We start from the raw sequence: 12,651 nt of genomic DNA on the forward strand, positions 1-12,651 counted from the left end.
AGTATCATTTTCTTAATTCACTGGAAATGAAATTATTCATTGTTAAAAATATTTGGTTATTTAAAAAAAAAAATAAACATTTTAAAATTAAATTATTAAAAATTAATTAAAACAGGGTAAATAGCATTTAAAAGATTATATATATCTTGTTTTTGTACAGAGTGACTCACAAAATTCAATGTGTAGTGTTTTAAAAAATTTATTTAAATATCCACTTTTCGTAATATTTATGTTAAATACTTTCTCCAACATAATCTAAATATTAGTCCTTTCGCAAATGTAGTTTTTTGGGTTTTTTACAATAATTTTAATAAAAATCATATCAACTCTTATGTAAAGTTCCATTTTAATAAATATTTCAAAAATTTAAAAAAATTTTTAAACCAGAAAATCAGATCTACATTTTTGGAGCTTTACTGAAGGTAAACATGGCAACTCATGTAAATTTATCCATTTTGTAACTATAAATTTGAAAAGTTATATTTTAAAATAAAAAATTAATTGTATTTTTCAATTAAAATTTAAATTTAAAGCTCTTAATCAATGCTCAAAAATACGTCAATATCTTGTTAATGCTTCTTTTGTAAATTATAATTAATTATTGATGATGAATAAGCTTATATCTAGATACGAGTAGTGAAATTTATATGAAAGCCATAAAAGTTCTCGCAGCAAAAGGACTAAACATTAACTATTTAATATGAAATTATTCGGCAAACAATAGAAAACAATAATGATTTAATAATAAATTTAGAATTATAAAAAAATACTAATCCCATTTATATTATAGTTTTAGATTATTTAATTTCTAGTCCAGTTGTTTTTAATTGTAGTTCGATTGGGTGGTTGGCTATTTTATAAATTGTTTATGTAAAATAAGTTTTATTAATGATTGTATGAAATTTAACAAGTAAATGTTTTTAATTTTTTTCAATGTATCAAACCATATTAGAAATCAATTTTTGAAGTAAAAATAATCAGAAGATGTTATGAATTTGAAAAGAGATTAAAAGAAAAAAAAATAATTTATAAATTTAAATAAACAAAATCAAAAGAAAGGAAAATTAAATATTTTAAAATAAAATTTTAATAGTTTGTTTCTTTTTTTTAAATTGTGAGTTTTCATTAAAGTGAAATTTTTGCATATTTCTCATGTATGTAAATTTGTTCATTTTATTTCATTAAAAATTCAAATTTGATAATTGAATGTCTCATAATTCTATGAAAGTTTTTGTATACTTTCAATATACAAATACTGGAAATCGTGCTTTAAAATATAGATTTTTGAATGTTCAACTGATCCGGTTTCTTGTTTTATATTAGAAAATACACAGGTACATATTTAAAATTTTATAGACGCATAGTGTTTTTTAAAAAAATTTAATAAGTCATTAAACTAATTAAATTATTATATATACCTTTGCTGATTTCCAAAAAAAATGCATAATTCAAATTCAGTGAAAAGAAACGTCTTTTTAATACAATCTATTATTTCAAAAAATATTTAATTCAATTTTAACAAATATTTGTACTATTCCATTTGTATTCTGAAAAATTAAAAATTTTCAAAATCAAAATTAATTAAGACATACATGAGAAGGTTGTGCATTTAAAGTATCGTAAAAAATAAGTAAAAAACGTACTATGAATAAATCATAAAAATTAAATAAATTCAAAATTATAAAAAAAAGTGAATATGATTTAATATTATCCTTGAAATGATGATTAAATAAATGAAAGTGAAATAAATATTAATAACGTGTTTTATATATAAATTTTGAATAACATGGATCTACAATAATAATTGTTGCAATTAAACATTGCAAATGTACACTGCACACTATTTTCTGAATCATTCTGCACAATTAATTTGCAAGTTGCTATTAAATTATTATTTTTTTTTTTTGGTTCAAAATACTTTGAAAAAATAAAAAATTTTTAAAATTGAAAAATTTCAATAATAATAAGTATGTTTAAAAAATTAAAAAAAAAAAATTGGAAACACATTTTTGTTTTGTTGTAAAAGATTCGTACAAGAAATAATTTATAGCCCGGATCTCAAAAAGGCAAATAATGCAAATGCAAAATATAGTTATTTTATATCTATATAATAAAAATAATTTTCCTTATTAACAATAAAATTGTTTTTAAACACAGACAAATATATTATGTATATATATAAAATTGTAAATTTGTTTAATTTATTTTAATTTAGCTGACTTAGGCTCTCTATTTTACTAACACAAATTGCTTTATATATATATATATATAAGTATATATTCTAATAAGCAAGCATTCAAATAATTAAAAAAAAATCTGATATCAATATTTTTATTAAAATCTAATTTTACTATCAAATTCTATTTAATTCTATATATAAAAAATTATTTTAATTTAATATAATTATGATACATTTAAGATACCATAGGTCTCAATTCAATTTACGAACTCGTTAAAGTTGTTAAAGTTTACGAACTCGTTAAAGTTTATGTTTTATATTGAAAGTTATTATAAGTACATACATTTATAATTATTTGAATTTTTAATTGAAAGCTTACATTTATTTATAATTATAGACTAATTGCTTTGAATTGTGCATTCTAAAATTGGTGAAGATTGTTCTAAAATTATTATGTAATCAATAATTGTGAGATATCTTAATGCTATACATTTATTATATGTTAAATAAAACAACTTATACATTTTCTAATTTAACATGTTATATTTTATTCTAAGTAAAGAGTTTTTAATTCAATAAAAGAAGATTTTTATAATATTGTGATGTAAACGCAAATAATATCGCTTATGATTGAAATGTAAGTAAATATTGGATGAATTTGAAATATTGAATTTTAATTACAAATTATTTAAAAAATAAATTTTCTTTTTTTATAGGAAATATATATATTTAAAATGAATACTTGTGTATAACTTATCAAAAGCCCTCAGCAATTTTAACTTAAACCCAATATTGAAAATAGAATTCTCGAATAAAATTTGATTTTAATAATAGTTTGTGTTCTAAAAGCTGTTTGATTTTTGTGTAAATATATTATTGTTTCTTGTGTAAATTACTTTATTGTAATCAGTTTAAAGCAAGAAGCTCTACAAGTAGTAATCATATAAAGGCGCAAAAACATAACTGAAACAGAAAGATAACACTTTCTAATTAAACAAAAAAGTTTTAAAGTTATTATACGTATACTATAAAAGTAAAAGACATTGAAACAAAACTTGAATGCAATTCAAATAACAATAAACATTTTTTTTAACTAAACATCATTGTAATTACTTCTCCTATACAACAAATTAAATAATCAATAAATCAAATTAACTAAAACAAAAAAAGAAATTTTTCACAAAAAGCTATGTTTTTTTAAACTTTTAATAAGTCTTCTAATAGATATTCTTTATTTGACTAAATTCAGACTAATGTAACCTGTAAAGTAACAGATAGTTTTAACATAAAACCTAATTTTTTTTTGTCCTAACAATCGTATTTGAATTTTTGTTATTTACAAAGAGGATTTAGTGAAAATGGTTCGTTGTTTATAAATTCAATTTAATACAATCAATGCTTTGTTATTTATTTTAACTTGGTGCTTATTATATAAATAATTTTTTTATGTAATCAATTTTGCATAAATTGCGAACAATTTTTACAAAATTGAATTTTTCTTAATGCGTAGTTTCAAAATAAAATAAAAGTTTTTAAATTGAATAATAAAAATTTATATAAATTAGAATTCACGCCACATAAATAGAAAATAGAAAAGTAAAAACTAAACAAAATAAAAAAACTAATCAAAGAATAGAGAAGAAAATGAGATATTTGAAAATTAAAACAAAAAATAACTAACGAAATTATTTCACAAAAGAATATTTAAAAAAACAAATTGTCGAAGTTAAAAATCTTAAAATTCAGCATAAGCTAGAAAAAACAAAATCTTGTTCGAATATTATAGCAATTTCAAAATTTGGCATAAGGCAATTATTATATAGTTTGTGTTTTTAAATATATTTAAGAATCTATATTCAATTGACTTTAAGATTTTTTCAGTCCTAAGGATTTTGCATTTTCTAGATCATGTTATGAATTTTTTGGTAGAATGTAAAATTTTGCATTATTTTTTGTACAATAAAATGTCAAAATCACAACTTTCATCAACTTATCAATATACAATTCTAAAATGTTTTACTTGTGCTGTAAATTTTTGTTATTTCGGTTTATGAAATTTGCTTTTTTTTTTACAATCATACTGCATTGTGTGAAGCATTTGAATTTAAATACTATTAGTGATCATTACTTTTTTACATTCAGTGTTATAATAAGTATAATTTTACTTAACAATAAAACCTTAGTGGTCTTCAATAAATTATATTTGATTGAATTATAAGTTAATTGATTACTCAGAAAAATTAAATTGTTATCTCATAAAACTAAATAGACAATACATATATACAATTCATTTAAATTTATTCGGATTATTTTATCGTAAGGTTAATAGAACCGTATCAATTGCAATTAAAACCACTTCACCTGGGGAACAGCATCTTCCACTGTACATACGAGTATATGTATATTTAAAATTCATTTAGTAAAAAATTTTGCTTGCTGTTAATTTGTTTTTTACGTTCAATATAGCAGATTCAATGAAATAGCAGATTATGTTTTTGCATTAAAATATTTTTTTTCTTGAAAAATTAAAGTGTAATAAGGAAATAAATTTTGCTTATTGTATCTGAAAATTTTATAAATGTTCTTTTGGTACAATTTTTAAAAAATTTTTTTTTCCTTTCTTAAAATTTAAAACATTGACTGCAAAACTAAATTAGGCAAATTATATTTCGCATTCGCGTACAAGAATTTCAAAAACGGGTAGTTCAAAAAAAAAAAAGCTATTTCAAAACTAATGACTTTGCTTAAACAAAGCTAAACGTTGAAAATATATTCGAAATTTTTGCTAAAAAAGCAAATTTCGAAAATCGTCGTGAGGAGGCTGTATTCTTTTAAATGTGCCAATATTGCACTTCCGTAAGGTAAAGTTAAAAATATAAACAAAATTAAAAATAAATAAACTGAAAATTATAAAAAAATTCGGGAAAAATTTAAAAATTTTTTTTTGCATAAAAGTATGATTTTGTTCTTCAGTTTCTGTTAATTTTTGTTTTAATTTAAATTCACATGCGAATTCAAGGATATTTAAATTGATTTTCGTTTTTTTTTAGTTACTTTATTTGTTTATATTAAAAATTGTAGTTATATAAAGTAAAGTTAATTTGTGTTATGATTTTAAAGATTTTAATAATTATGTTATATTAGAAGTTATAGTTAAAACAAGAGGGAAAAAGGAAGAAAAAAAAATTTGGTTACATATTGACTGCTATAGGTTAACTAGGCGGCAACTAGAATTCCTAATATCATTTGAATAATTTTTATTCTAAAAAATTCTAATTATATTATTTTATAACAACATTTCTATTCAAATGCTTATATCTACCATCTGAAGTTAAGTTAACTAGAATTAAAATAAAATTTTATCGATTATAAAATAATCGAAAATAAAATAATTTATAATGGATGCATTATAGAACTACGCACTATTATTGAGGGATATTAATTACTTGTTAGAAATTAAATTTTTATATAATTTAAATCTATTTTTATATTTATCTTATAATAACCAAAATTTACAAGAAAATCTGAGTTTTAGTATTGTAAATAATATTATTGAATTTTCATCGGTTGGAATTTATTACAAATTGAACAAAAAATAAACTTTCTTTCACTACCTATGTCAAATTAAAATTTTTCTTTTGATGGATCATATTGTATTTATTTTGCGTTAGATGTTTTGATTACTTGATCCGAGAGTTTAAAAAGGCATACTAGCATATATTATAATATACAAGTTTTTTTTAAAGTATTATGTACCTAATATTCACATAATTTTGAGAAATGAATTTTTCAATAAATCTGTGGTATGAATTACATTTGTTCCAAAAAAAAACCTATATTACAATTTATACATTGACTGGCTATGTATTTAAATAAATAACAAAATTACACTAACAAATATTAATAATGATAAAAATCGAATTTTAAATTATGGAATTAATTATTAAAAAATTATTAGCAATTTATAATATGATCTTATATTAAAGTTAACAAATTTTTGTATGAAAACTAGCTAATAAAATATCTCATAAACATAAGCAGTCAATTATGTTAAATATCATGTAAAGAAAGAGTGTTTTTTTCTTTTTTTTCTAAATTAACAGAAATAAAACAAAATATTAAAGAACAAAAAAGCAATTTTCATCTTGTTATTGAAAATTAATAACACAAGGAGAAAAAAATATATAGATAATAATTAAAGTTGATTTTGGTTTGATTTTGTCCAATTATTTTTATAACTAATATTTTAATACAATTGAAATAAAATTAAAACAAAGAAATTTAGCATAAATATAGATTTTGTTTTAAATTTTAAAATATAAAAATAATTATTTAAATACATATTTAATAATTATAGCAAAAAAATTACAGCATTTTGTTATTAAACAGAGAAAGTGTATTTTTTTAAGTGTAATATTTTTAGTGTAACAATATTTTTTTGTAAATTAAATATTAATTAGTATATTTTTAGTTAAATAATTATTTTCTTTTAATTGCAAAAATTTGATAATTTAAAAAAAAAAAAATAATTTATATTTTGTTAAAATTCAACAAAATGATAATTTAATTTAAAAAAAAAAAGGTCCAGGCTCAATTAAACAACTAAAACAATTTAATAAAAAAATATAAGTATATATATATATATATATATATATGTATATATACGTATATTTAGAATATATTATATATTTATATAAATACATTCGTTATATAAATGTACATAAAACAACTAAAATCTTAATAAATAAACAAAAATTAACAAAAATTAAAAAAAAAATTAAAAACATATTTTTTTTTTATATTTTATGTTTAATTTTTCTTTTTTTTATTTAAATGTTCACCTCCTTGAATTCGAAAGATCATAAAACATTGCTAAAACTTGATTGATTGGCCTTTTAATAACTTTTTGCGGTTTTTTTCTACCCAATTTTTTCATAGCTGTGTAATAGTGTTTTTGGGATTCGGTGAGAAACATTTCGAGTACTCCTCCTTCGTACTGTAATAATAAATTAATAATTGTAAAAACTAAAAATAAAAATTAAAATAATAAAAATTGGGATGGGATTGCAAAAATCAAAAAAAAAAAAAAACTAAATAGATCAATAATAATTGGGTGTTCGACATTAAAAAAATTTTTTTATCCTTTGAAGTTTCTTTGTTGTCTTGTAATGAAAAATAATGAATTTTTTAAACTTAAGAAATTTTGGATTTTTTGATAATGAAAAAAATTGTGATGTAAACGAGATTTTTTTTTTTTGTAGTCAAAGTGAATATTAGAAAATTGTGAAAATATGCAATTTGAATATTTTTTATTTTTTGTAATGATTGAAACATTTTTTGATTGAAAATATGATTAATGAAAAATTTTTTATTTGAAATTTTATTGCAAAACACTTCTATATAAAAACAATGTTTTAAAAAGTGTTCGATTTTTTTTTCTTTGTTTAAAAATAGTGAAGTGATAATTTTTTTAGTTGATGTTATTTTTGCGTTAAAAAATCTTTTGCAAGAATGACAAGGAAGAAAATTTAATATTTTTTAAACTTTTGCATATACCTATAATTTATTTAGGATTTTCATTTTTTGAACATTCTGTTCAAATTTTATATATTTTTGAATAAAATTAATATACGTAAGTATTAAACTAAATTCCAATATGAGAAAATGACAAAATATTGTTAACGATATCGAACGGGAAGTGATAATGAGCTATACGCTAACTCAATTATAATTTTCTTTGGAGAGAGAGAGAGTTCTATACATGTATAATCAATATTGATATGAAAGTGCATACTCGTATACATATATTTATATGAAAATTTATTTTATTTTGACTTTTAAAATTATTTTATTGAATATTCAAGTTCTCAATTAAAAATTTTGTAATTAAGCAGATTTTAGTAATTATTTAAAATTATTTATAATAATTGTTAGTAAGGAATAAGATTAATACATTAAGTATTTTTAAAAATATCATTATAATGTTTTGAAGAGCAAAATATTTATGTAGATGCGAAATATAAAATTTTCTTCCATGTCGTTTTTATATTTATAAGTGAATTTTTTTTTTGTATTTTTTTTAATTGATGCACATTTTGTTTTTTAAATAAATTATTTTTTTTTTTTACAAAAAAAATTAAATGCTCCTGAAAACTGAAAAAAAAATCATAAAATGATAATTAATATATAGAAAAATTGAAAATAAAAAATTATGAAAATAATGAAATAAATTTAAATGAAACAATACATTACTCTTTTCTTAAGCATATTGAAATTATCGATGATAACTCCAATGAACAGATTTAGAGTGAAGAATGAACCGCATACAATGAATATTACGAAATAGATATAAGCATATAAATTTGCTTCACGTTGAGGTTGTAAATCAACCCCACGAGCATCAACTGCATCAGCCATTACTTCCATCCAACCTTCAAATGTTGCAACCTGTAAAAGAGCTAAATAGCCCATTCCAACGTGATCGAATGTTATTTTTGAATTAATCCATGTAAAATTTTTTTCAATACAATCCCATTTATCATTGACAATCTTTTTTTCGATTTTAATTTTGATTTATTTCAATATTAATAATATTGTGTTTGTATGTCCATGTCGAAATATTTTTTATAAACAAATGTTTTTATTTTTAGTAAAATTTTGAAATATTTGAAGATTTTTTTTTTTTAGAAATTTTTAATTATTTTATTTTTAATTTATTTATTACAAAATATTTTTGTTTTTTACCAAATTCAAATTTATTTAATTTTATATTATTAATTAAAATTAATTTTGCAGCAGAAAAAGAAGGAAAATATAAGACAATTTTAATTAAATTAATCAATTTGGAAATAATTTTTTAACCATATTTTGTTTTATCATTTTGATGAATATAACACTTACCGATACATCCAATAGGTCACCTATTTCATCAACACATTTAAAAAATTTACCACCAAAAAATTGTACACCCATTATTGAAAATATTAACCAGAATACTAAACAAACCAAAAGGACATTGAAAATAGATGGTATGGCATACATTAATGCGTTAACAACAATTCTCATTCCCTGCCATCTGTGAAGTATTTTATTTTGAAATTAAATTTTATATTAATATTATAAATTTTAACTGCTAAAATATGTAGAAATATTCTTTTTTTTTTTTGGAAATTGAAGAATTATTATTAACGATAACGATTATCATTAAACTTCCTGTTTTAAATAAAACTTATTTTTTCATATAAGGAGGGGGATAGGGTATAGTTTTTTATAAATTATGTTGGATTTAGAGTAAAAAAAAAACAAATAACAAAATATAAAACGAAATAAAAGGTTAAAAAATTTTTAGTTTAAAAAGAAGAAGAAGTAGAAGTAAAGTATTTCAAGTAAAATTTTGAATTTGAGTGTAAAATTCAGGTATAAAGATGTTTAAAAAAAGTTTTAAATCATAATAGAAAATTTAATTATTTTTAGTGTAAATTATAATAGGTGATCCTTGGTGTCATATAAGATAACATTTTACGTTTATTACTGTCGACGTGACCTTATCTGAAAGCTTTAAATTTATTTTAATTTTAGATGGAAAAATATTCTGCTAATATTCTGATTTTTAACTTTTTTTTTTAATTTTAAAGGTATACAGTATTTATTTATCTTTTTTTTCTTTTGTAATATTTTAATTTATGAGTTTAAACCAAAACATTTATAAAAAAATTTCACAAACCGGCTTTTGGTTCAATTTATAAAAAAATTACCAATCTTTTCATTAATATTAGGTTTTTTTTTTATATGTGCATTTAAAAATTTTTCTTTTTCTCTTTCTCCTTTAGTAAAAATCCATGTATCAGTACAAACCAAATGGGTATTTGTAATATACAAAATATTTCTAATTTTTATTCTTAAAACTTATGTGTGTGTATACAAAATTTTTAAAAACTGAAATAGCCTAAAATAATAAAATTAATAAATATTTAAAAAATAAATAAAAATTTTTTACATTTATTATATTATTAGTTACGTTTTTGGAAATTTTAACAAAATATCGAAAATCTTGATGCCTCAATTATAGAAAAAAAGAGGCATAGTAAAACTATCAGATTATTGATCTGAGATATTTTTCATGACTAGTTTCACATAACTATATCAGCGTTAATATAACAGTAACATAAGTGAGGCGATGTATAATATGCAAAGAAAACATTAACAATTTATGAAAATAAAAATATAAAAAACAAAAAAAAAATGTTAAAAAAAATAGTAGAAAACAATTGTAATAAGTCATAAATTCATTTGATTAATTCTGTTCGATGTTCTCATACACATTTTTAAAAACAATTTGCAGATTTACCCCATTAAATATGATAAATAGTTAAAATATTCAATTTCCTTGATTTAAACAAAAAAAAAATAACTTTTTCTTTTTCAATATTTCATTTTACAAAAACCAAATTACTGAAGGCTTACCTGGATATTGCTCTTAATGGCCTTAAAGCACGCAGCGTTCGCAATGACCGTAAAACTTTTAAATTTTCATTTTCTTCTATTAGTAATGAAAATACTGATACCTTTAAATATATACATGGTATTTAAATATTTATATTACAGTGATTTAGTTTTTCAAATTTTGTAAAATTTATTTACATTTTTTTTATTATTTAAATAAAGGTTACAAAATTTGTACATTTAAATAATATAAAAGTGTAAAATATTGTTACTCTTCTAAAAAAAATTTTTTTAATACTTACAAAGACTATTACAAAATCCAATATCGTCCAAAAACTAGTAAAATATTTCGAAAACCCCAGTGCTAACCATTTTAATATCATTTCAATAACAAATATTATACAAAATGATAAATTTGTCCAATATAGTATCCTTTTAAGTGGCTTATTTTGGTCCAAGTATATATCTTCAAAACATAATGTTATACTTGACGCGAAGATAAGTACAAGGACGAACCACTCAAAAGCTGGTGTATCGACAACAGATAATACTGCTGTCCTAACATCGGTCCAATATTTGACCCATCTGGTGTCGATGCAAGTGAACCAACATGGACATCTAAAGTATAAACTATTTTGTTTTCGCCAGAATTTTTTATTTATAAAAAAAGCGTTAAATTTACATAAAGTAATTTAACAGCATAGATATATATTTCAATTTAATATTATAAATAGTTATTTGAAAATAAGATAGATCAGATGATTGGAACAAATGATTCGGATGCAGATATGTATCAGGTTTATTTTAATTAAAAAAGTTGAAGAATTTAAATTGTGGATTCCAGGTTGAAAAAAAAAATAATTGGACAATAAAATATTGGTATTAAATTATAAAATATTTAGTATTACAAAATTGATAAATATAAAATATTATTTAAAAGATAAAATAATTAAATATGTAATATAAATAATATGATATAGGATAGCACAGGGTTAATAGTTTGAAGATAAAAAGAAGTATTATAATTATTTTAGTATAAGTAATATATTATGTGTTTCATATTGTTTATAAAAATATTAGATGTATTTTTTATATTTATTATATATTCAACAAATTTGAAATTATATCATTAGTTATTTATTTTATATCGTGTAATATATTCAAATATTAAGTGGTGTTAAGGTGATGTAGTGAAAATATATTTACAAAATATTTTGTATAAATAGATATGCGTTGTTTGAAGTAAGTAAATAGAAAATAGAAAAAGAAAAACAAAAACAAAATATTTTATTAATTATTTTGCAATGTTTGTTATTTGGATAATAAAAACACTTATATTTTTACTTCATTTTCAATATTTCTGAATTTAGCAATTATTTTCCGCAAAAATTTTGTTGACACAAAAAGAAAAACTTTGAAATTTATTCTTCAATTCAATGTTCATATTTTAGGTAATTTTTTTTTTATAAAATGTTATATATTACTAATAATAATTCTAATTTTAATTGGTTCTTGAATCAGTATAATGAACTTGTGAAATATTTACAAAAAAATTTAATGTTATTGAAATAAATCATAACAAAATAATAAAAATTAATAAGTTTAATAAATATATTATAACAAAAATAAAAATTTAGTATAAATGTATGTTAAGATAATAATTTTAATAGAACTTAATAATTTTTCATTAATTGATAACTTTAAAATTCAAACCGAAAAAAATTTCTAAAATATTCTACATTTTCATGAAATTTTTTATGAAATTTTATTTCTAGTATAGAATAATTTCAGTTTTTTAATGCACACTAATATATTTACATACTATTAAAAAAAAAAGAATGCTTTTCAGATATGAAATGTTCAAATCTAGCAAATTTAGACCGGTTTTTACTTTGAATTTAAAAAAAAATCGTGTTTATTAATTACTACTTTGTACGAATATTTATATTTTTTACATACTAGATGAATATAATGCAGTATATTTCAATAAATCTTATTGAAATATACTGCATTAAAGTAATATGAACAAA

At 19.8% G+C, this 12,651-nt stretch overlaps 1 protein-coding gene across 11 annotated transcripts in view; it reads right to left on the minus strand.

The window, feature by feature from the left end:
• The window catches only part of LOC129607313 (sodium channel protein 60E), a 184,128-nt gene that overhangs the window by 11,227 nt on the left and 160,250 nt on the right, over positions 1-12,651 (minus strand). For 9 of the 11 annotated variants that reach the window (XM_055518228.1, XM_055518227.1, XM_055518224.1 and 6 more), the window contains 5 exons: positions 10,924-11,251; positions 10,643-10,743; positions 9,080-9,254; positions 8,432-8,728; positions 7,021-7,175 (listed from right to left, as the gene is read on the minus strand). In XM_055518228.1, the coding sequence (XP_055374203.1) occupies positions 7,021-7,175; positions 8,432-8,728; positions 9,080-9,254; positions 10,643-10,743; positions 10,924-11,251 (1,056 nt within the window). The remainder of the gene's footprint in view (positions 1-7,020; positions 7,176-8,431; positions 8,729-9,079; positions 9,255-10,642; positions 10,744-10,923; positions 11,252-12,651) is intronic. The other 2 variants (XM_055518229.1, XM_055518221.1) reach the window with 1 other exon arrangement.

The sequence above is a fragment of the Condylostylus longicornis genome, unplaced genomic scaffold, assembly GCF_029603195.1.
Source record: "Condylostylus longicornis isolate FDR11 unplaced genomic scaffold, ASM2960319v2 ptg000027l, whole genome shotgun sequence".
Lineage (NCBI taxonomy): Eukaryota > Metazoa > Arthropoda > Insecta > Diptera > Dolichopodidae > Condylostylus > Condylostylus longicornis.